Source organism: Salvelinus fontinalis, chromosome 37 (assembly GCF_029448725.1).
Source record: "Salvelinus fontinalis isolate EN_2023a chromosome 37, ASM2944872v1, whole genome shotgun sequence".
Taxonomy (NCBI): domain Eukaryota; kingdom Metazoa; phylum Chordata; class Actinopteri; order Salmoniformes; family Salmonidae; genus Salvelinus; species Salvelinus fontinalis.
In genome coordinates, this window is record NC_074701.1 from 16,033,568 (window position 1) to 16,060,043 (window position 26,476).

At 40.7% G+C, this 26,476-nt stretch overlaps 1 protein-coding gene across 10 annotated transcripts in view; it reads left to right on the forward strand.

Annotated features, from left to right (window-relative positions):
* Positions 1 to 1,617: 1,617 nt before the first annotated feature.
* The window catches only part of LOC129836234 (ectonucleoside triphosphate diphosphohydrolase 6-like), a 36,499-nt gene continuing 11,640 nt past the window's right edge, over positions 1,618 to 26,476 (forward strand). For 3 of the 10 annotated variants that reach the window (XM_055902118.1, XM_055902125.1, XM_055902126.1), the window contains exons 1-10: positions 1,618 to 1,704; positions 1,834 to 2,082; positions 2,546 to 2,662; positions 3,478 to 3,821; positions 4,650 to 4,726; positions 6,119 to 6,262; positions 6,936 to 7,011; positions 22,690 to 22,725; positions 23,209 to 23,297; positions 23,990 to 24,069. In XM_055902118.1, the coding sequence (XP_055758093.1) occupies positions 3,554 to 3,821; positions 4,650 to 4,726; positions 6,119 to 6,262; positions 6,936 to 7,011; positions 22,690 to 22,725; positions 23,209 to 23,297; positions 23,990 to 24,069 (770 nt within the window). In that variant the 5' untranslated portion in view covers positions 1,618 to 1,704; positions 1,834 to 2,082; positions 2,546 to 2,662; positions 3,478 to 3,553. The other 7 variants (XM_055902119.1, XM_055902122.1, XM_055902123.1 and 4 more) reach the window with 7 other exon arrangements.

Sequence of the window (26,476 nt, forward strand, 5' to 3'; positions counted from 1 at the left end):
CATGCAGACAATGCCAAAATAAATGCCAAACTGTTTCTGGATGCTCACTAGGCAAGTCAGATAATTACAAATTCTTATTTACAAAGACGGCCTACACCAGCCAAACCCGGAAGACGCTGGGCCAATTATACGTCGCCCTATGGGACTCCCAATCACAGCCGGTTGTGATACAGCCTGGAATCAAACCAGGGTGTCTGTAGTGATGCCTCAAGCACTGAGATGCAGTGCCTTAGACCGCTGCGTCACTCGGGAGCTCCAGGTAATGTGTTTTCTGAGTTTCTTCAGGTAATTATTTGCAGGGTTATACTTATGGATAATTCTGAAAGACCTGTTTGACCATGTTAACAAGCAAGTATTTGTGTGCTAATGACCAAACCTTTTTCCAACAGACAAAAGTAGTCCAGTAAATTGGGACTACGGAATAGATATGACATCCCTTTGAAATAAAGCACCTATAGATATTTTATTGTTCTGAGGGAGCAAGGATTCCCCCCTACTGGAGAGACTCAACTGGACTAAGCAAGGGTCTCAAGAAGGTGAGGGCTGGTTACACTTTTAAACAGCATGGGAATTCCGGATGGAATAGCATCAAAGACTATTTATTCCAACTTTTATAATGAACAAATTCTTATTTACAATGACGGCCTACCCCGGCCAAACCCTAAACCAGATGACACTGGGCCAATTGTTTGCCTATGGGACTCCTAATCACGGCCGGTTGTGATACAGCCTGGAATCGAACCAGGGTCTGTAGTAGTGACGCCTCTAGCACTGAGATGCAGTGCCTTAGACTGCTGTGCCACTCGGGAGCCCCTGACTATGGCGAACTGTCTAGGTAACAGGTATTTTGTAAAGAGATACACATTTTTAATGATTGAGTAACAACCCTTATGCATTATACATTTGTTTTACCAGTAAGATATCATTATAATCAAATCAGTTCTTAAAAAACAAAGACTTGTTTCTATAAGAAATATACTTATTGTTCTAAATGAAATACCTCTGTCAGAATTTGTTTAAATATTTTAATTACCACACTAAGAACACTTGTCTGCAGATCATTTTGTAGGAATCTTATCAATGTTACAGTTACAAAACCAATAAAATTGAAGCTATCAAAACGGGAGAAGATATGCAGCGTTCAAAACAAATTGGAACTGACTACTGTGTGTTCAAAACAACTGCGAACTCTGAGGAAAAAAACGAGTTTCGACTGGGAAAAATCGTTTTTAACAGTTATCCAACTCGGAAATTCTGGCATCTTTCTAGAACTCCGTCTTTTCGACATGAAGATCACTGATGTCATGATTGGATCTCGTTTTTTTCCAGAGTCCGACGTTGTCTTAAAAACACCAGGCACCTCTTTGGTATTTTCTTCCCACATCATCACCACACACTGACATAATTAAACAGAGACTCTTTGTGTTTCAATACAAATGGGGTTCCCAGTTGCCATGAACGCATTTAAGTCGGAGATTTCCGAGTTCCCAGTTGTTTTGAACGCGGTATCGGGGGTTGGGTTGAGGCAGCGATGTTAGAGAAAGGATAGGGCAGTGGAGGAACTTATAACGCCTCACCCAGCAGACTGTCGACCAATTGTGTTCACGTTCTCATGATGCGTCACGCGGTTGCTAAAGTAATCGTCAAGCAATCACTTCTCAAAGTCAGGGTATGAGTCAAGAAACCTGTCTACTTTCCTCAAAAGTACGTAATGTCACGATTCCAAAAGCTATACGATATTACAGAGAAAAGTTAATTCTCCCACATCCGGAAAATGTTTGTAATGGTGTAGTTCTGTTAACTAAATTCATGCTAATGTTGGTTTTTTGATAGCTCTCCTTGTCCCAGAATTGACCAGAATGCACCGCGCGGCCCATTGACAACGCATGAGCAACGTGTTCTATGAGCGTTCATAAAATTCCAATGGAGTTTCCCCTTCTCCTCAAAAGTCTCTGGTTGATTTTCGCGCACTAAGCTAATTATTTGACATATCGTGAGTATTAGTCAAGCCGTCGTCCGAAATAGGAATATCGAACATGCAACTGTAATCAGAGTAAGTAGCTACTTATGATCCACGCATAGGTATGTATCCATCTTTTGTTTTGTAAGTTGTCTTCAATATCAGCAAGCCAGGGACAAAGCCAGTTACAGTAGCTTGCTAGCTGCGAATACATTTGACATCTCTCACAGCCATAAAATACAGTGACAGTTAGCCTGCCACTATTCTAGGTACATACGATTTCATACTAGCAGTGCAAAAGTGAGAAACCCACCCCATGTCGTCTTACAGAAGTCACAGGTCAAGAGAAACTCAGCCATTGATAATAACTCTCAGTTCCATTACACATTGAGTCATTGTTGGACAAAGGCATCTTCTGTAGGGCCCGGGGGAAGTTTGTTAAAATTCCCGACGCTTGGTCTGAACACTAACATGGAAACATAAGGACCGTATCTTTCATATCAGCGAGAAAACATATTCAAAACGTTAAATTAATTCAAACATTGATAGGATGTGTTCTCACACGGCAATATTTCCGTGTTACAGCGCTTGTTTACGGAAGACAACGCTACGGAAGACAACGCGACCACCTGTGCTGATTACCTTTTTAAACTGCGTGGTTCGAGCCCTGAATGCTGATTGGCTGACTGCCGTATACCACGGGTATGACAAAACATGTATTTTTACTGCCCAAATTACGTTGGTAACCAGTTTATAATAGCAATAAGGCACCTCAGGTGTTTGTGGTATATGGCCCACGTACCACAGCTAAGGGCTGTGTCTAGGCACGTCGTGATGCGTCGTGCCTAAGAACCCCTCCTCACACGTGTGTTATGTCATGACATACCTGGATCACCGATTGCAATGTGTTAAAGCGGCACTCCAGTTTCACATTATTTAACACCTGATTTACTTAACAAAAGGCACAGGTAAGTCATGACATTGCACAAGTGGATGGGGGGGGCTTTCCTCATTTGTTGTCTATTGCCCCTCTATTGTTCCTCAAGCAAGGGGGAGGACGGTGACATCACGAGCAAGGCACTTCATTTAGATTTTGTTTACCTAGTCAGCTGGGGGATTTGAACCGTGACCTTTCAGTTACTGTCCCAACGCTCTTAACCACTAGGCTAACTGCCACTCTTTGAATGCCATACCCCTTGAAGTTTAGTCGTCTAAAAAAACACATTTGCTCAACAACAAAAAATGTCTCCCATTAGTGTGTGTACTTTTACTGTATTTATATTTGGGATATCACTTTTCAAAAGAAAAAGTTCCAAAATCACTGGAGAACATCTTTTTAATGTAGTTATGTAGCTTACTAGTTGGAACAGTTTCTACATTCTAGTGATATAATTGAAAAGCTTAAAATTATGAGTACAGGTGGCCTAGCTAGCTAAGCCTTGATGACCTCCTTGATGTCAATTATTTAACAGCTTTCTATCAGATGGCTAACTGCTGTATGTCTGTTTCATTTCTAGGAGGAACAGCAGATTGAACAGCCAGCCTTTAGTTCTGTATGGAACTGCAGAATGTGCCTTACACACACCAGTCACCATGAGGTTACCGAAGATTGCCAGTGTTTTTGTCTTCTTGGGCTGCCTGGCAGCTTACCTGATGTTTGTTACGCACCACTATGATGGTGTAAGGCCAGCCATCTCCAAAATACCACCTCACTTCCACCCCAGATTGGGCTTGTCGGGCAGCCCGAACAGACCAACCTCCTCAGAAGTGGTCAGCGGACGTTTCCAGTATGGAGTTATGTTTGATGCTGGGAGCACAGGGACAAGGATCCATGTCTTCAAGTTTCAACTGGAGGACAATGGTACGGTACATGTGATAACAAATATTACACCCCTTGCCTGGGAGAGGTAGAAAATAATGTTTAAAATTTACTTCCATACCTCTCAACCCGAAAATGTATATTGGCTCTATTCCATCCATTCATGGTATGTTTGGGTGCATGTACATAGAATAAGCTGCATCTGCAAATGTAGTTTACCAAAAGGAATCAATTAAATGTAAGTTTCTGCATTGCTTTTAGCATTTGTCAGCCATGTGAGGCAGCAAAAACTATTAATTACAGATTTGAATTCATGTGAGAAGGCTTTCAGGCTTAATTTGTATTATGTGATGTTGCCAGTACAAAATGCACAAATTCATTACTTCATTTAGAGCCTCATATTAGGCTTACGCTGCCTCATATCAGGAATCCTAAAAATAAAAATAAAGTTTCTGTGAAGCTTTGCCAAATGGCTTAGTTATCGCATTATTTCAACATTAAGATAAATCACATAAGTGCTGTTTTGGCGTTATTGTTAAATCTATGATTGTTATTCTAATGGTTACCAAGCACCTGCTGTTTATGTTGAAATAACCTTAATTGTTTTGCACAGACATGTCAGTAGATCATAAGCATCACAGAAGAAATGTATAAATTCTGACAAGATCGAACAAGTCACTTGTTAAGGCAGTGTTATGTAGGCTACTGTATAATAGCACGCAGCTTGCCATGGATCTCTGCCTTTGTGGGAACTATTAGCATTAATTAAATCGACATTATCACCCTACAATTCCTATTAAATTGTGAAATAAGTTTTTCTCTGCAGCGGGCTTTATACAACTTTTTTGTTTGTCTTTTTTCCCCCCACAGAAGCTCCTAAATTGGCACATGAAACATTCAGAGCAATAAAACCAGGTCTATCTGCATATGCTGATAATCCAGAAAAGGTAATCAACTTCATGTACAGTGCAATCGGAAAGTTTTCAGACCCCTTTTTCCACATTTTGTTACGTTACAGCCTTATTCTAAAATGGATTAAATAAAAATATTTTCTCAATCTACACACAATACCCCATAATAACAAATTGAGAACAGGTTTATACATTTTTGCAAATGTAAAAAAAAACTAGACAGAAATGCATTATTTACATAAGTATACAGACCCTTTGCTATGAGACTCAAAATTGAGCTCAGGTGCATCCTGTTTTCATTGATCATCCTTGATGTTTCTACAACTTGATTAGAGTCCACGTGTGGTAAATTCAATTGATTGGACATGATTTGGAAAGGCACACACTGGCACATGAAACATGTGAGTGCTGCAGAGATGGTTGTCCTTCTGGAAGGTTCTCATTTCTGCAGCATTGAAGATCCCAAAGAACACAGTGGCCATCATTCTTAAATGGAAGAGGTTTGGAAGCACCAAGACTCTCCCTAGAGCTGTCCACCCAGCCAAACTGAGCAATCGGGTGAGAAGGGCCTTGGTCAGGGAGGTGACCAAGAACCCAATGGTCACTCTGACAGAGCTCCAGAGTTCCTCTGGAGATGGGAGAACCTTCCAGAAGGACAACCATCTCTGCAGCACTCCACCAGGGACTGGGAGACTAGTTAGGATCGAGGGAAAGATGAACAGAGAAAAGTACAGAGATATCCTTGATGAAAATCTGCTCCAGAGTGCTCAGCACCTCAGACTGGGATGATGGTTCACCTTCTAACAAGACAATGACCCTAAGCACACAGCCAAGACAACGCAGGAGTGGCTTCGGGACAAGTCTCTGAATGTCCTTGAGTGGCCCAGCCAGATCCCGGACTTGAACCCAATCGAACATCTCTTGAGAAACCTGAAAATATCTGTGGACGCTCCCCATCCAACCTGACAGGGCTTGAGAGGATCTGCAGAGAAGAATGGGAGAAACTCCCCAAGTACAGGTGTGCCAAGCTTGTAGCGTCATACCCAAGAAGACGTGAGGTTGTAATCACTGCCAAAGGTGCCTCAACAAGAACTGAGTAAAGGGTCTGAATACTTATGTAAATGTGATATTTCTGTTTTTTATTTTTGATACATTTGCAAAAAATTCTAAACCTGTTTTTGCTTTCATTATGGGGTATTGTGTGTAGATGGAGGAACAAAAACGAACTCTAAAATGTATTAAAAGGGCTGTAACGTAACAAAATGTGGAAAAGGTCAAGAGGTCCGAATAATTTCCGAGGGCACTGTATATTGACAAAAAGCTTTGTGCCACATCTACAGCTAACAGTCCTGAAAGTAGGCCATTTCTTATTGCTCTGACTATCTTTTGAAATCTAATCTCTTGCCTTCTCTGTGGGTTGTTTCTCAGTGTAAAGAAGGGATCTTGGAGCTGTTGGAGGTGGCCCAGGACAGCATTCCCTCCTCAGTGTGGAGCAGCACTCCTCTGGTCCTCAAGGCCACTGCAGGCCTTCGCCTTCTGCCTGGGGAGAAGGCCACACACCTACTGGACAGGGTGAGCCTTTCGCCGCTGGTCACTGTCTGTGGACTCACTGCATAGATAGATGACCAGATCACAAACACTGCACAATCCCCACTCACACCCTGTGGAGTTATCTTTCGTGTTAGCCATCTTGTTACATTTCACTCTGATTTCCGACTTTACACTGTAAAAGTTGTGATGGAAAGAGAATGTAGGTTGGTAGCAGTTAAGGCATGAGTTGCCTACTTAGAAATTAGCTAAGCAATGTAATTGCATAACATATCTACATTCACCCCTAACTGTAATACTATCAGCTGAAAGCAATTATTGTCTTGAGTTTATTGCATAAGTGACCTCTTATGCGCTAGTTTTATCGCCTGTCAGTGTTCCGGATCCTCCACTGCTCACACATCCTCCTCTCCACCTCTCTCTTTCTCCATTTAATCCTAAACATATAATACTGCTATGTAGTTGTTAATTGACCTCTTGGATTGATCCCTCTACATGGCAGTGTTTCCTCACCCTAACGCTTTGTACAACAAAGTGAGGTGTGGCTTGAATTCAATCTAAATAGTCAATTACGTAAATAGTCTACATGCATGTATTGAAAAAAATAGTTTTATTATAGAAAGAATGTACCTGGAGAATGCATGTGGAAACCAGCTTCCAAACATGATTGTGAACTTACCTAAAGCTTTCTATCAAGGTGAGAGAGGTGTTTGTGGAGTCTCCATTCCTGTCCAGAGGGGACAGTGTGTCCATAATGGATGGCGCTGATGAAGGTATGTCTGGCCTTCAACCACCTGTAGTTTCACAAAACACTTCCTTCCTGTGCAGGTATTTCTAGTTTCATGGTAGGGCTGTGATGGCTGTGGAATTTTGGATGACTGTTACTGGTCAGCCAAATGATCTTGGTCACCGTTACAACCGTTCAACTAGTACAAAAAAAGAGACATTGTCTCCGCTCCTGTCTGACTGCATGTGCTGCTGCTGCAAGGAAGGGGGCCTTGCCTAGGCAACCAAAGACTTGTTTGCTACAACACCATGTTGTTTTGCTTGTTTCAGCAAGGAGCAACAAAGTTTAATCGAAGATACTGGTAACTAACCCAAGATATCTCATCAGCGTCGTTTCCAATGCGAGCAAATTAAACATAGTGGGCAGAACAAGCACGGAGGTGGGCAGAGTTAAGTACAAGCTAGAGAGATCCTAGTGGCACGTGTTAGCATGTATTTGCATATTTCCTATAGGGAACACCTTCTCTGTGAAGCGTGCGCGTGCAATAACTCAATTCGCCCATACACTTCTAAAGAACGCTATTTTGGCAAAGGATCAAGTGTACAAAACGCAGTGTACTCTGTTCGTAAGAGATTTTAGTTTTGGGAACAGAACTGAATTGAGATCTAATGTTTCATCAATGCGAAAATTTGCAGAACGTCGGCCAAGTTTCATCTAGCTCCATCTTCTCCCACTTCCCGCTACTGGACTTCCTCTCATCACCATATTTGGTGGTGAGTGGAAGTTTTAGGTGTGATTACTACCTCTGATGGTTTAGAGCAGGGGTGTCAAACTCATTCCACGGAGGGCCTAGTGTCTGCAGGTTTTTCCTTTCAATAAAGCCCTAGAAAACCAGGTGTGGGGAGTTCCTAACTAATTAGTGATGTTAATTCATCAATCAAGTACAAGGGAGGAGCGAAAACCCGCAGACACTCGGCCCTCCGTGGAATGAGTTTGACACCTGTGGTTTAGAGGTTGAGGTAGTCACCTCATACAAGTACTTTGGAGTATGGCTAGACGGTACACTGTCCTTCTCTCAGCACATATCTAAGCTGCAGGCTAAGGTTAAATCTAGACTTGGTTTCCTCTATCGTAATCGCTCCTCTTTCACCCCAGCTGCCAAACTAACCATGATTCAGATGACGATCCTACCCATGCTAGATTACGGAGGCTTAATTTATAGATCGGCAGGTAAGGGTGCTCTCGAGCGGCTAGATGTTCTTTACCATTCGACCATCAGATTTGCCACCAATGCTCCTTATAGGACACATCACTGCACTCTATACTCTTCTGTAAACTGGTCATCTCTGTATACCTGTCGCAAAACCAACTGGTTGATGCTTATTTATAAAACCCTCTTAGGCCTCACTCCCCCCTATCTGAGATATCTACTGCAGCCCTCATCCTTGACATAACACTCGTTCTGCCAGTTACATTCTGTTAAAGGTCCCCAAAGCACACACATCCCTGGGTCGCTTGTCTTTTCAGTTCACTGCAGCTAGCGACTGGAACGAGCTGCAACAAACACTCAAACTGGACAGTTCATCTCAATCATGGACACTTACTGACAGTTGTGGCTGCTTTGTGTGATGTATTGTTGTCTCTACCTTCTTGCCCTTTGTGCTTTTGTCTGTGCCCAATAATGTTTGTACCATGTTGTTTGCAACCATGCTGTATTGTCATGTGTTGCTGCCTTGCTATGTCTTTGTCTTAAGTCTCTCTTTATGTACTGTTGTGATGTGTGTGTGTGTTTGTCCAATATTTTTATTAAACTTTTAATACCAGCCCCCGTCCCTGCAGAAGGCCATCATGGTAAATAAGAATTTGTTCTTAACTGACTTGCCTAGTTAAATAAAAGTATGGCTATCTTCTGTATACCACCCCTACCTTGTCACAACAGCTGATTGGAGCAAACACATTATGGAGAGATAATCCACAAATTAGCTTTTAACAAGGCACACCCGTTAATTGAAATGCATTCCAGGGGACTACCTCATGAAACTGTTTGAGAGAGTGCCAAGAGTGTGCAAAGCTGTCAAAAGCAAAGGGTGGCCACTTTGGAAGAATCTCAAATATAAAATATTGATAACACATATGGATACATGTAGTAACCAAAGAAGTGTTGTGATGTTTTCAGTATTTTACAATGAGGAAAATAATTAAAAAAAAGAAAAAACCCTGGAATGAGTAGGTGTCCATACTTGACTGGTACTGTACTTCTCCCTACAACCAGCATGGTAGCTGCAATGAATGAGTATCGCAAAGTGTTTCCGATAAGCTTTTTGTTTTTTGTGGCTTGTCTTTTTTTAATATCAAGGAATGATTCAAAATGTTTGGGTCATAGGAGTAACAACATGAATTGGTGCATGAGACAAATAATGCAGTGTGACTTGAGTTTCGCTGTCAGCTGGAAGACTTTTCCTTTTTCTCAGCGGAAGGAGAGCGAGCGGAGGGACACTGATTAGGTTGAGAGGCAGCCTGATTGCTGCAGTCTCCCTCTCAGACTGACCATCAGATGCAGGCTATCAGTCCAGTCAAAAAATAAGCAATTTATGTTCTCGGCTGTGCCTCAGAAGTAATATACAACAAATTATCTAAACAGATGCTTCTGATTTATACATCCTGAGAGACATCTGGCTCCTATCTGTGGTTTCATCATGTTGTAAAGAGTCCATTTTCCTGCAGAAACGGAAAGAATGCCCGGGCGTCCTGTCTTCAGTCAGCAGTTGTTTTTCTTTCACGGTTATGACAGTTAATTTATTTACTACGTCACATATGTGCACCACGTCATTGCTCTCTCGCTCTGCATCTTGCTGTCTGTCACTCAAATGGCGAGGGGCTAAAGCTCATTGGCCGGAACTCTAATTGCTAGTGGGGTAAAATGTAGGGAAAATGGCACCACACATTTTCCGGTAAATAGTGTCTTTCAAACTAGGGATTTGTCGGTAAGACAGTAATTCTGCTCATCGATTTACGCATGGTATGAACTACACATTGACACATCCAGCCCAAAGCAGGAGGTTTAAAGAATACTTACTAGTCACCAAAGTTCCCGGAGCATGTCTTCAACACTTTACACTTATGGGAATTGGCCTATATGGATAGGGCTAGATTTAAGTGTTTATTACAGAAGAAATTAGTCTTTCTATAAAAATAGGGGCCAATGTGTGACATCAGGGTCAACATTTCTAAATGGTTTGATATACATTTATATATGATTTTCTTGCAGCTTCAAGTGTAGTTACAAGAATAAAAGTCTAGGTAGGCACAATGAGACTGTAACTCCACCTAGCAACAACAACACATCTACATGTCATTGAACATGTCACAAGAGGCATAGACACAGCATGTTTATTTCTCAAGCTTAGTTGCCAGGTCTTTTTGTGCTTTAGTCAACTTCACCATTTATAGCCATGCTAAACATTGCTGAATAATGAAAAAGATCAACAGCATTTATGTTTTAATAGTTGATATAATACAATCATTATTCAGTAAACTCTTCAAGCATTGTGTGTGTGTGTCTGTCTTAGAAAACTAACAGTCAAATTCTTGCTTCCTCTGTCCTTGTTTTCTCCACTCCTTGCCTCTTCTTGAAAGTGCATTGTTGCCTGAGGGGAAGAACTTTCACTCCTCTCCCCCAATGTGCTTTGAGAAGGTGAGGAATGGGGGAAACCCATTGGATAAGGTGAGAGCAGAAGGACCTCTGAACCTTCTCATAAAATGATTTTTGATAAAGACATTTACATTTAAGTCATTTAGCAGACGCTCTTATCCAGAGCGACTTACAAATTGGAGATGAGGAAAGCAGATGCAACGAATCAAGGAAATGCAAGGACAGAGGAAGCAGGTACTTGACTGCTATTAAAGCCCATGCAATTGTTGTAATTATATTTTTAAATCATCACTGTATGTCTAAATCACTGTTTATTTAATGAAAATAACGCATTTTGTAATTTATTTCCCTGAGCCTCCTTTGGCCCTTCAAATGCTCAGTGTGGGTGTTGGGGAAACAAATTAAGATATTTACATACACAGCCCTGATTGGCTGATAGAGTCTAGAGCCCACCCCCTTACCCAGATGAACAGTCATTGGTCTGTTATAGTCAGATCACATTGTGACGTCATGATATGGGCCAAAAGTTCCATCCCACCTGAACAGGCTGATACTTCAGGCACTTTTTTTTCAAACAGCTCTTACACATAAGGGCATTATCATCATTTTCACAATGTCAGTGTTATTTTGACCTCATCGTAGGGCTGGGATGATACCAGTATCGCGGGCAAGGAAATAAAATGCTTCGCGGATTTTTACTTCGTTAGGAAAACGGCACTAATGTTGGAAACAAACATGTTGTCATCCAGAGTCAGAGTTATTTATTTTCCAAGCTATATTTTACATACAGCAGGTTTTTAAAGGAGTTATAGTTTGGTCTGCTTCATGTTTTCATTTTTGCCATGGAAAAGATGTTGCTTTACTGATATCATCCCATCCCTAACTCATAGTGTGTGTGAGTGGAGATATTTTTTCTGGGGGGGGAAATCAATTTCACTGCACCTTTTAGCATTTTTAGACTGTGCCAGACTGATTGCACTAACATAATACCCATAGCCTATCCAGAAACAACCCCTAGCCCCTACTTCCCAGAGGCTGGACACTTGTGGAGATCTGAGAGCGATTGATGGGTGGTAACATGGTGAGAGCTCCACCTTACCCTCTGAACGGCTTGGTGTAATTTTGTCGGGATTGCTTACACCTGTCCAATCTTCTCGGCTCTCCACAAGTGTCTAAGGGTAGGGGCTTGGGGTTGTTTCTGGACAGGACCCCACAACCCTCCGGGTGTGTGGTGGACCTACAGCACTACTCGAGGCATTGGTTGAATGCTTTATTCCATTGCTATACACAGGTGTAAGCTGGACACACACGGCACCTTATCAGGGTGATCAGACAGTTCTGGGTAGCTGAAGACCTGCTGTAAACAGTGAAATAATATATTTACATGTCTACTATTCACACCCAGGCTTCATTCCAGCTAGCTAGATGTGCAACCACTGACTAACTATAGCTAGGGGCATATCTCTAGTCTAGAAATAGATACTGTTGTTCTGGCTTTATGGCATCAGTGAATAAGATAACAAATGGTAAGTTAGGTAGCTAGGATTTACAATAGCATCAGTTTATTAATAAGTCAATACACACTAAGTCCTTTGCAGAAATGTAAAAATCATACTTTATCTTGGCACTGTGGTGCGGTATGGGCAGCTATTCATTGATTAGTTAATAGATCATAGATTCATAGAATGGAGGTAGAAGGGTTAACTCCAACTTTGAAAGGACAGGAAGTTGTTAGCTGTGCACTTAACCAATGACTGGCATTCCACATTTAACTCGCCACATGTGAAAATCAAAATATATTTTATTGGTTTTATATGCAAAACCGAAAATCAAGCAATAATTTTTTTGTCCTATAAAAAAATGAATAAACAATCCGTTTTCAAGTTCCCGATTGCTCCTGAGTGGCGCAGCAGCCTAAGGCACTGCATCTCAGTGCTAGAGGCGTCATTACAGATCCTGGTTCGATTCCAGGCTGTATCACAACCATCCGGGATTGGGAGTTCCATAGGGCGGTGTACAATTGGCCCAGCGCCGTTAGGGTTTGGCCGGGGTAGGCCATCATTGTAAATAAGAATTTGTTCTTAAATGACTTGCCTAGTTAAATAAAGGTACACAAAATAAAAAGCTCTGAAAACCAAAGATCAAAACGTACAGGACTGTAATCTTACCTCCGGAATCATGACAATGTTGTCCACGACCTAGGCTAATTATCTTGACTGCTGTAACATAGACACAAATGTTCAGTCAATTGTGCAGTGCCGTAACATAGACACAAATGTTCAGTCAATTGTGCAGATCAACATTAATTTGAGCACATTGGTTGTTCAATCACGTGCAGTATCACGCCAGCTCTATCACTTGACTGTCATTCAGAAAATCCTTTCCAAAATCAACGATCATTTCCCCCACACAACTAAACAGCCGGAGATCATATGCGCATCAAACAACTATTATGCATAATTATTGAAGAACCCTGTTAATGACAATATCGATTTGTCTTGATTCATCATGTTAAAGTAATGCTTTCTGTTAGAAGCATTCGATTTTCAATCCATACATTATTTGGGATATGTGTGCCCATAACCTGTTTGCACAACATAACATAGGGAGCATCCCAAACATGCTCAATGGGTGACATGTCTGGTGAGTCTGCAGGCCATGGAAGAACTGTGGACATTTTCAGCTTCCAGGAATTGTGTACAGATCCTTGCGACATTGGGCCATGCATTATCATGCTAAAACATGAGGTGATGGTGGCGAATGAATGGCACGACAATGGGCCTCAGGATCTCGTCACAGTATCTCTGTGCCTTCAATTTGCAATCTATAAAATGCAATTGTGTTCGTTGTCCGTAGCTTATGCCTGCCTATACCATAACCCCAACCCACCATGGGGCACTCTGACAACGTTGACACCAGCAAACCGCTCGCCCACATGACAACATACACGTGGTCTGCGGTTGGACGTACTGCCAAATTCTCTAAAACAACGTTGGAGGCGGCTTATGGTAGAGATATGAACACGCAATACTTTGGCAACAGCTCTGGTGAACATTCCTGCATTCAGCATGCCAATTGCACGCTCCCTCAAAACTTGAGACACCTGTGGCATTGTGTTGTGACAACTGCACATTTTAGTGGCCTTTTATTGTCCCCAGCACAAGGCGCACCTGTGTAATGATAATTCTGTTTATTCAGCTTCTTGATAATCCATCCACCTGACTGGTGTGGCCTATCTTGGCAGATGAGAAATGCTCACTAACAGGGATGTAATTTTTGCACAATATTTGAGTATTATTTTTAAAATGTTTTATTTCAGCTCATGAAACATGGGACCAACACTTTACATGTTGCATTTATATTTTTGTTCAGTGTATATCTTAATCTATTCATGTGAAGAAGAAAAAGGCAAATTATTATGAATGACTTTGTAACAGCTCCAAACAGTTGTCCACTGCAAGAAATGCTCACTGGTACTCTTATTTATAGAAAGACCCAAATATGAAATGCATATGCATAGGCATGGTAGCAATTAAAAGGAAACAGTTTGGAGATTATGGGTAATTTATTAGACCAAAATTGAGGACACAATAATTCACCTGAAACAAGACTAAATCCAAACATTACACTGTTAATTTTATTTGCATTCTACATTTACTGTACTTTTTGCTAACTTTTTGCTAATTTGTTAATGAAATCTGAAATCTGTGGGGTAGGTGCAACAGACAAAACAATTACAAGGGTTTGAGTGAAAGGACACACACCTCTCCAAAGTGTGCACAGCTCTTAAGTAATTTAAATGCACTTTTAACTCGAAGAAGGGTCTTCAACTATAGGGTGCTTTTTTTTAAGCTCTCCTAGATGTGCTGTTGAGGAACTAAAGCAAGCACACTTGTAGTTTTGTTTGGAACACAACCCTGAATCCCCGCCATCACACAATTGTTTACGCAATCCAAAAACGGTCCATTAAAAATCACAATCTGGATCAAGTGGGCATCACTTGAAAGCTTGTTCATTTGCGAACATGACTAGCTAACTTATAAAATACGATCTTAGTGTTAGGCTTTCACAGGGCAGTTCAGAGAGATATATCATCATTTTGGTATGCTTAGAAAGGAGTTCCGCTGCAAATTTGTCACAATAGACAAACAGGCCCATTCTGTTCAGAACAACCCAGGGTATGACGCCATGTCATCTTGTAACTGTACATGAAACAAACATTTCTAGGTTTTTCTTTAATCTTGCATGATGAATTGGCATCAAAAGGAAATAAAGCCTTTTTAAGTGAGCAGAAATTGGTGAACATCAGTTATCATAGGACTGGATCCTTGAGTAGGATTTTTCCGCACCACTAACTAGGGTTCCATCCAAGTGGCGACAGATTTTCTTGTGAATATATAAAATAAAAAAATCTGCATAAAGAAAAGATGCACATTTTCCCACCAGTGGTGTTTCCACCAAACGGACTTGTTGCAAATAAAAATCAGTGCGTAATGTAGTGCACTCAAAATGTACTTTCTTGTGTATGTTTTCATGTACCGAATTAAAATCTCAATGTGTTTCCATTGCATTTTCAACTCTACCGATAGTTTTGTCACAAACTGTTGAGTTAAATAGCAAATGTGCTACTTTGGTCTTGACACGTGCACTTTAGCCAACAGCATGCAGATACAGTGCAGGTTAGTGCTTTTTGAGGTCTGTTTTGGTTAAATTATAAAAATAATCACGGGTTTTGGTTTCTGTAAAAAGAAAATATATATTACATTAAAATGCACTAATTATTAGGAGGGTTGAATGATGTAACAACACCTAATAAATCAATTCATAAAAGTTCCATGATGGTAGTGACTGCACATTACTTCTTATTACTATTAACCATAATTTATTCACATTACTTTAATCAAATATTTCAGTTGTGTATTACTTTTTATTTTTCTTTAAAACATACAATATACTTGCAGTGAAGCCGCTCAACAACTACATCACATTAGTCATCTAACAGACTCACATCCAGAGTGACTCACAGAAGCAACCAGGGTCAACGCCCTGCTCAAGGGCACGTCGACAGATCTCCCACAAGGTCAAAAAATGGGGACCCGAACTAGCGATCCATCATTCACTGGCCCAAGCTCCCAACTGCCAGGCGACCAGCCCTCCAACACCCCTCCCACAGTTCCCCAAGAGCTACCCCTCCCACAGTTCCCCAAGAGCTGCCCCTCAAGCATCCAAGGCCCCCTCCCCCCACAGAATTTTAAAAATAAATATTCCATTCCCCACCCCCAAGACCCCCCCACCCCCCAATGCACCAACAACCAACAAAATTAAAAGAAAGACCAAGGAAAACAAAAATGCAAAAAACTAAAGACATCAAGGACAACAAAAATCATAACAGCAAGGCCAACTAAATATGTTTGAGTGCATGTATTGCACTATTTACATGTGTATGTGTACATGTGAGCATTTGAAGGAGTGTGGATATGCATGTGTACAAACACCTGCACGGCATCAGCCTCAGGCAAACCGGCATTAGCTGTAAATACACTGCCCCTCAGTGTCATTCAAACTTACTTTTTGTTATGTTAAAAAAAATTGTTTTTACTACATTTATTTTATTTGTTGACTTTATTATTTCATTCCAAGTCATCTCTATAGAGCTGCTGCCTATGCTGTCTGATAAAATCAGTATTTTAATAGTTCTTCAAAATAAATAAGGCATAGTTTTATGACTGCTGAATACCAATTATCAATCACGTAGATAATGTATTTTCAGTTTGAGATGCCTTGCGAAGCAACTGCTGTCTATCTCTCTTGATCACGCGTTGTCTGTCTCTTTCATGAAGCAGGCGTAAAAGAAACACAGACCTGACGAGTAGATGCACAATGGATTATGGTCGTTGTAGTTTATTACAATGTTTTCTGCGCTAAACTATGTAGAACCTTGGCCTTTTGAAAACTACAACTCTTTACAACATTGCACAGTTTGGGCTTGATCTGATTTATCTCTAGAGAAACTGCACAATGTGTGCATTGAGCTCACAGAAAAAAACAGAACAAAATAAAATTCAAATAATTGAACTGACCTCAGTCAATTAGTTGTTTAAAAACCGACAAAGATTTCAGTTAGTTGCTCAGCACTAGTGTGGGTAGGCTAGTCTATATGATGATGCTATTATGGAAAGAGCGAGAATATTTTTGTCAAACTGCAAGCATCGGTCATCATGTCAAAATAATAAGATCCTCAATATGTATTGGAAAGGGGCATTCAGCTCATCATGTGCACTTTCACCACCCTGCGAAGTTCATCATAACTTATTTCATCTGTAGCCTAAAACTGCATGGTGCCCCGAGTCGAGGACCACACACCATATCATCATGTGACTCCAAATTTACTTCGATATGATGGTTTATATCAATATTTGCACAAAAAGGCGTCTCCACCTCACATAATTTATTTTACAGACACAAAAAGATCCCACCATGTCGAACAAACAAATTATCTTTCGGCACTTATTAAATTGAACCAAGACTTCTTGTTTCCATCACAAACTGTTGTGTTTTTTATTTATTTTTTATACGGTATGACTTTACTCGTTTGAAAATGTGGTTAGTGTTGCATTGGGTCAGAGAGCTAGAGAAGTCACTCAGTTTCACCTGACCCTGATTTTACCAATGCATACCGAGGGACTTAGCGAATTATGGAAAAGCAAGTTAACTTCATGTCAATCTACACTTTAACCTCCATGACTAATAATAGCAAAACTTTGACTTGAGTGCAGAACTACAGTAATACAATCACAAGTAATGGAGTTGGGCTTGGACTGGGACCCTCTTTGACCTTTAGAACCACACAGCCACTATTCCCATCTGTCTAGTGGGACGGCCAGATGATAGAGGCCAGGCCCTCTCTGGTCCATTACTGGCTTGTTTGATCAACATCCAGCTGTTTGGTGGCAGGCAGGGCCACTGTGGCTATTAGGTTCTGGTCCTTTGCCCCGGCACTGACCCTTCTATTCTCTGCCAATACCGTGGGCATTGATGCTTTAATACTGTTGTTATATAGAAATAATATATACTTTGGTGTTTTTGTTGAAAGGCATGTTCGATATGGGCACAAGCAATACACAAAATATTTTAATCCAATCCTTTTAAAGTAGTTCATACAAGCAATTAGGGGACTGTAGGATAATGTTCAGTTTAATCTCTGCAAACCGATTATCCGCCATTCATTTCTGAGGTTGAATATTTTTTCTTCTTTCCCCAAGTTTATCAGCTTGTTACAGTGGAGGTGACCTGACCCTTGGAAAATGCATTTTATGATTACTGAATTAATTTTGAAGTTCACGTTTTTGTGCCTAATGGACACATTCCCCTGGCGTCATTGCTGAGCTGAAATGCTAAACTCCCACTCGATCCATAAACGGATTTCGCCGCCTTATCAGTTAGATTTTTGCCACTCTTGCCCCAGACGCTTAGCCTAACAGAGATTACTCAGACTTCTCTGATTTGAACAGACTTGTTAATGCAAAAATGTAGTAGAATTTGAGGGATGCAGGACAGATGAAGTGAACAAAGTGTATGGTAGCTAAGTGACAGCGTATGGTAGTTTTGACTTATAGCACATCACTCTGTTTGAAGTTTGTTTGTAAATGTAAATTGCTTTTTAACATCCTACTGTAAAAGTCTATAAACTAGGAAAGGGTCATTAGTGTTGTTAAATGCATTGATGCACACAATGGAGTCATACTCAAAGTGCAAACAATGTGCAATATACACAACCGGTCAAAAGTTTTAGAACACATTCATTCAAGGGTTTTTCTTTATTTTTACTATTTTCTACATTGTAGAATAATAGTGTAGACATCAAAACTATGAAATGACACATATGGAATCATGTAGTAAACAAAAAGTGTTAAACAAATCAAAATAAATTTTATATTTGAGATTCTTCAAATAGCAACCCTTTGCCTTGATGACAGCTTTGCACACTCTTGGCATTCTCTCAACCAGCTTCACCTGGAATGCTTTGCAAACAGTCCTGAAGGAGTTCCCACATATGCTGAGTACTTGTTGGCTGCTTTACCTTCCCTCTGCGGTCCGACTCATCCCAATCTCAATTTGGTTGAGGTCGGGGGATTGTGGAGGCCAGGTCATCTGATGCAGCACTCCATCACTCTCCTTCTTGGTAAATTAGCCCTTACACAGCCTGGAGGTGTGTTGGGTGATTATCCTGTTGAAAAACAACTAAGCCCAAACCAGATGGGGTGGCATATCGCTGCAGAATGCTGTGGTAGCCATGCTGGTTGAGTGTGCCTTGAATTCTAAATAAATCACAGACAGTGTCACCAGCAAAGCACCCCCACACCATAACACCTCCTCCATGCTTTACGGTGGGAAATACACATGCGGAGATCATCCGTTCACCCACACCGCATCTCACAATGACACGGCGGTTGGAACAAAAAATCTCCAATTTGGACTCCAGACCAAAGTACGACTTTCCACCGGTCTAATGTCCATTGCTCGTGTTTCTTGGCCCAGGCAAGTCTCTTCTTCTTATTGGTGTCCTTTAGTAGTGGTTGCTTTGCAGCAATTCGACCACAAAGGCCTGATTCACACAGAAGTAGGCATTGGTCTGAAGCCGAAAAATAAAGGAAATTCACATGAGCACCACAGTGCCTACTTCACCCATGCTCTACCAAGGTTTTCCAGCACACAGCTTTGATCTACTACAGTAGCTATGATGATCTATTGCACTTCAAACAATGTGTAGACAGGTTGCTTAGGATTCAAACCTTTCCTAAACAGACTAAATTAATGGTTTCTTTGCAGCAATTTGACCACAAAGACCTGATTCACACAGTCTCCTCTGAACAGTGTCTGTTCCTTGAACTCTGTGAAACATTTATTTGGCCTGAAATTTCTGAGGCTGGTAACTCTAATGCACTTATGCTCTGCAGCAGAGGTAACTCTGGGTCTTCCATTCCTGTGGCGGTCCTCATGAGAGCCAGTTTCATCATAGCACTTGATGGTTTTTGCAACTGCACTTGAAGAAACTTTTAAAAGTTCTTAATTTTCCATATTGACTGACCTTCATGTCTTTTTATTTTATTTTTATTTTTTTAAATTTTATCACATTTTTCTCCCCAATTTTCGTGGTATCCAATCACTAGTAATTACTATCTTGTCTCATCGCTACAACTCCCGTACGGGCTCGGAAGAGACGAAGGTCGAAAGCCATGCGTCCTCCGAAGCACAACCCAACCAAGCCGCACTGCTTCTTAACACAGCGCGCCTCCAACCCGGAAGCCAGCCGCACCAATGTGTCGGAGGAAACACGTGTACCTGGCCCCCTTGGTTAGCGCGCACTGCGCCCGGCCCGCCACAGGAGTCGCTGGAGCGCGATGAGACAAGGATATCCCTACCGGCCAAACCCTCCCTAACCAGGACGACGCTATGCCAATTGTGCGTCGCCCCACGGACCTCCCGGTCACGGCCGGCTGCGACAGAGCCTGGGCGCGAACCCAGAGACTCTGGTGGCGCAGCTAGCACTGCGATGCAGTGCCCTAGACCACTGCGCCACCCGGGAGGCTGACCTTCATGTCTTAGTCATGATGGACTGTTGTTTCTCTTTGCTTATTTGAGCTGTTCTTGCCATAATATGGACATGGTCTTTTACCAAATAGGGCTATCTTCTGTATAACCCCCTCACCTTGTCACAACACAAATGATTGGCTCAAATGCATTAAGAAGGAAAGAAATTCCACAAAGTAACTTTTAACAAGGCACACCTGTTAACCTGTCTAGGATCAGCGTGGCGCTAGCGGCACACCCCCCCCCCCCCCACTGAAAAACCAGTGCCGCGAAATTCAAAAAAAATATTTTTTTTAAATATTTAACTTTCACACATTAAAGTCCAATACAGCTAATGAAAGACACAGATCTTATGAATCCAGTCAACATTTCCGATTTTTAAAATGTTTTACAGGGAAGACACAATATGTAAAGATGTACATCTATTACCTAAAAACACATTAGCATAATCCACCATCTTTTATTTGTCCACCAACACCAGTAGCCATCACCAATTCGGCTAAACTAAGATATTTATAGCCCCTAACCAACAAAAAAACTCATTAGATGACAGTCTGATAACATATTTATGGTATGGGATAGGTTTTGTTAGAAAAAAGTGCATATTTCAGGTATATGGCATAGTTTACAATTGCACCCACCATCACAAATGGACTAGAATAATTACAATGAGCAACGTGTTTACCTAACTACTAATCATCAAACATTTCGTAAAAATACACAGCATACACGAATCGAAAGACACAGATCCTGTGAATACAGACAATATTTCAGATTTTCTAAGTGTCTTACAGCGAAAACACAATAAATCGTTATATTAGCTTAGCACATAGCAATTAGCAGCCCAGCATTGATTCTAGCCAAAGTGAGCGATAAAAGTCAACATCGCCAAAAGATATTAATTTTTTCACTAACCTTCTCAGAATTCTTCCGATGACACTCCTGTAACATCACATTACAACATGCATATACAGTTTGATCGAAAATGTTTATATTTAGCCACCAAAATCATGGTTAGACAATGTGAAATGTAGACAAGCTGGTAAAGAAAACGTCCTTGCGCCACTTAGACAGTGATCTACTCTTATACATAAATACTCATAAACGTGACTAAAAAATATAGGGTGGACAGGGATTGATAGACAATTTAATTCTTAATACAATTGCGTTATTACATTTTTTAATTTATCCTTACTTTTCAATACAGTTTGCGCCAAGCGAAGCTACGTCAAAAAACATGGCGTCCTAAGCCACTAAAATGTTTCGACAGAAACACGATTTATCATAATAAAAATGTCCTACCTTGAGCTGTTCTTCCATCAGTATCTTGGGCAAAGGATCCTTTCTTGGGAGAAATCGTCTTTTGGTGGAAAGCTGTCCTCTTGCCATGTGGAAATGTCAACTACGTTCGGGATGAACTGAAAAGCGTGCCCAACTTTTCACATCGTTGCAAAAATAAATGTCCCAAAATCGCACTAAACGGATATAAATTGCTATAAAACGCTTTAAATTAACTACTTTGTGATGTTTGTAACTCCTATAACGAGTGAAAAGATGACCGGAGAAATATAACAGGCTAAACTAACGCTTGGAACAGGAGAGGGTCGGTGTCTTCCACGCGCGTTACGCAGCAAGAAAAGACTTGCTAGCTAAAGGTTTTTTTCATTTGTAGGGCCTGTGAACGAGCAATCGAGCCCGTTGGAATCGTCATCACGTAAAGGCATCCAGGGGAAGACGTAAGAAGTGTCCGTATAGTCATAGCAACGACAGTGCCCGTTTAAATGACTTCAGAAAAGTGGCCAACGTTTCTCAAATCTGACTCCATGTCAGGGAAATTGCTGTAGAATGGGCTCTGTTCCACTTAGAGACAAAATTTCAACTCCTATAGAAACTATAGACTGTTTTCTATCCAATAATAATAATAATATGCATATTGTACGATCAAGGATTTTGTGGGAAGCCGTTTAAAAAATTAGCCACATTAGCATAAATAGTCTAAACAGCGCCCCCATCCCCAACAGGTTAATTGAAATGCATTCCAGGTGACTACCTCATGAAGCTGGTTGAGAGAATGCCAAGTGTGTCCAAAGCTGTTATCAAGGCAAACAGTGGCTATTTTAAGAATCTCAAATCTATTTTGATTAGTTTAACACTTTTTTGGTTACTACATGATTCCATATGTGTTATTTCATAGTTTTGATGTCTTCACTATTATTCTACAATGTAGAAAATAGTAAAAATAAAGAAAAACCCGCGAATGAATGTGTAATAAAACTTTTGACCGGTAGATTACATACATTATGGCATAAACAGTGTCATCTCATTTGACCTAAATAGTTGACCTTAAGCACTGTTCCATGATCAACTTCAATACGTGTTTAAATGATTTCAATACAAACTATGTATACATGTTTTACATGTATTATGAAGGATTGATTTAAGGGGGATGAGGTAAATCCCCATCTCTTTTTCTCCTCAAAGGGATCTCTGCTTGGATCACTGTCAACTTCCTCATAGGTGAGATGATTTCAAACTTTGATAACTGTCAGTTACTAATGGCATAAGTAGTATTGGTAAGGATCGATATAGATTAAGCTCCAAGATTAGGAGTACTATATGTAAGAGAAAATATATTCCATTGGGGATGTGACCATCTCTACCCAAACATGGTCAATATCTGAGTCAAAGGGTCAGGCCTTAGTGTGGTGTGGTGAGGGGTCAGTGTTTACTTGGCGTGACGGATTGAACTAAAGGCATCCTGTACTGACCCTACCACCCTCACCCTCCGGGGCCCTGGCCCCAAACTCAATGTTCTGAACAGGCTTAATTCTGGTACATAAACAGAACACCAGCAATATAGATTAATATTCTGGACAAGACATTTTGATTACCTGTTATTGGATTAGCCTAGCGCTGCATCCCCAGTTCCTCTTTGGTGACCACACTAGTACTGCCCCCCCACCCCACCCCCTCTTTCGCCCTCTCTCGCTCTCTCTGCAGGGGGTCTCCACCGCTCTGACACACCCACTGTGGGGATGCTGGATTTGGGAGGGGGGTCCACCCAGATCACCTTCTCCCCTCAGGATGAGGTACAATAAGGCATCTCTGTTTGATCGCGGACGCTCATGCCCAAAGACTGTCTCTCTCTCTCTCACACACACACACACACACACACACACACACACACACACACACACACACACACACACACACACACACACACACACACACACACACACACACACACACACACACACACACACACACACACACAATGAAGCCAGATCTCTTCTCTAAAGCAACACAAACTACCAGGATGACCTCTCATTTTAGGGCTTAATCTGTAAATGCCACGCTAATCCTAAAGGGCTGGTAAATAAACGTTGTTGGACATTAGGTTGGATGAGAGGGGGGTTTCTTGTTCTTTAACTAGGTCAGGTCTTGTACACGAGGGATTGAGGACCAATTTACCATGTCATTACACTGCTTTTCAAAGAGTTTAAACTCTCCCGGCAAGCCGTTCACGCTTTAGGGATGAAATTGGTTTGCAGATTGCGGCAGTTTTTTTCTCCTTATTGAGTAGATCCTTTTTGTCGGTTTGATGTCGAACAGCACAGTGTGACATGTTGTATAAGCTGTAACTGGTCACCCAGGAATTGCCAAGGTTAATATAAGAAAACATGTTTGATTCTGACGTTTACATCTAGAAATAATGTTTTGCTTGCAAATCTATACAGCCACACAATGATCATTTATGTTTTACATCTTTTCTTCTCTCCAGAAGACCATCCAGACCTCACCCATCGATTACATGACATCATTTCAGATGTTCAACAGCACCCACACACTCTACTCACACAGGTACTACCATGCACTGTGTTGAGACAGATAGTTGTGCTCTTTGGAAAGCCCTCTTCCCACTGGGTACACGCTGGTCATGATATTACGTTGAACCAATGTGGAATAGACGTTGAATTGATGTCTGTGCCCAGTGGGTTCTGTCTTTATGTCAAACCTGCTGTGTGGTTCATCCAGCTGCAAACTGGTCTATTTTGTCCTCTACCATGATTTAATTGGGGTAAAGGTATTGTTATTTAAAACAAAAAAATATATGTTTTAAGTAAGAAGTAGGCATTGGTCTGAAGCCGAAAAATAAAGGAAATTCACATGAGCACCACAGTGCCTACTTCACCCATGCTCTACCAAGGTTTTCCAGCACACAGCTTTGATCTACTACAGTAGCTATGATGATCTATTGCACTTCAAACAATGTGTAGACAGGTTGCTTAGGATTCAAACCTTTCTAAAAACAGACTAAATTAGTGGTTTCTTTGCAGCAATTCGACCACAAAGACCTGATTCACACAGTCTCCTCTGAACAGTGTCTGTTCCTTGAACTCTGTGAAACATTTATTTGGCCTGCAATTTCTGAGGCTGGTAACTCTAATGAACTTATCCTCTGCAGTAGAGGTAAGTCTGGGTCTTCCATTCCTGTGGCGGTCCTCATGAGAGCCAGTTTCATCATTGCGCTTGATGGTTTTTGTGACTGCACTTGAAGAAACTTCAAGTTTATGAAATGTTCCGTATTGACTGACCTTCATGTCTTAAAGTCATGATGGACTGTTGTTTCTCTTTGCTTATTTGAGCTGTTCTTGCCATAATATGGACTTGGTCTTTTACCAAATAGGGCTATCTTCTGTATAACCCCCTACCTTGTCACAACACAACTGATTGGCATAAAGAAGGAAAGAAATTACACAAAGTAACTTTTAACAAGGCACACCTGTTAATTGAAATGAATTCCAGGTGACTACCTCATGAAGCTGGCTGAGAAAATGCCAAGAGTGTGCAAAGCTGTCATCAAGGCAAAGGATGTCTATTTGAAGAATCTCAAATATATTTTCATTTGTTTAACACTTTTTTGGTTTCTACATAATTCCATATGTGTTATTTCATAGTTTTGATATCTTCATTATTATTTTACAATGTAGAAAATAGTAAAAATAAAGAAAATCAATATCCATTGATTCTTGAAGAATATAACTTAGAAATCCCTCATGAGCTTAGTTCAACTGTCACACTCCATGAGAACCCAAAATATAAACTTGTTTTTCTCCAATGTTTATAAAGATTGTAATGTAAACAAACACTGTATAGCCTCATAACATGGTTCAAACAATCATTGTCATATCAATGATGGTCAGTCCTTGCATCCATAGCTCTGTCAATTAATCTGAGAGTGGTTACATTTCTCCAGGTCCATCCCTCAGCTTTTTACCAAAACAGAGTTGGGGCGACCGTTTTGTTATTGCTTCATCTGTGGATTTGCCCCTTAAACAGTTGCATATTATCAAGATATCAAAGTGTCACCAACAAAAAGGTAAACAATAGACCTTTAGCAAATACAGCATATGACATTCATTTTTTCTATGTAAATAGGACTTTTCAGTCGTACTCATTCCATGAGCGCAGCATTTCTTTTTCAACTCGAATCAATGAGCCCAATCAGTCCTCCATGACAACAAAATCATAAACAACAGAGTAGGGCTGGCTAATAATTCGTTAGTTTTTGGGTTATGCTCAGGTAAAACGATTTGGCTTATCTATACTTTCATATTTCCAAGTCCTATTCTTGAAGTTCAAGGGGTATTAAATTAATTGGAATGACTGGAATTCTGATAGACTTGATATCTTTTTAATGTAAAGATAATTTAATCATATTATCTGTAGTAGAAAGCGATGGATTAGAAGAAGCCTACATCACCAACCCATAAAGTAAAATGTAACATCCATATATGGCCAGCAACATGGATTTATCCTGAAATAGATGTCGTCCAGTTGGTAACATACATTTTTGTCTTCTTTTAATGCCTCTTAAGGGGAAAGTAATCTAAAAGTAACAGAATGCAATCAAATTATGTTACTGAGTTTGGGTAACATAAAAATTATACAATATAAAGCACGGATGAGTCTCCCTGTATCAACCGGAGCGAAAACGGTCGCACCATTTGTTCCTCAGCTGGTAAAATATTTTTTTGTAACATTCCTAATGTATGATAATCGAAATTTAGTTCAGAATCTAAAATAACAACTCGTTTTTTTTAAACCTCGGTCTTGTATTGATTTAGATGGAGGAGGTATTTAAATCCCTAATACAGCCTAATAATGTATCCGTCGAGTTGTGTATCAGTGAAAATCAATGCTGTGCGTTCTGATAGCGCTGCCAAGGGGTAACACATATAAACTGAACAGTACCGGACCCAAACTT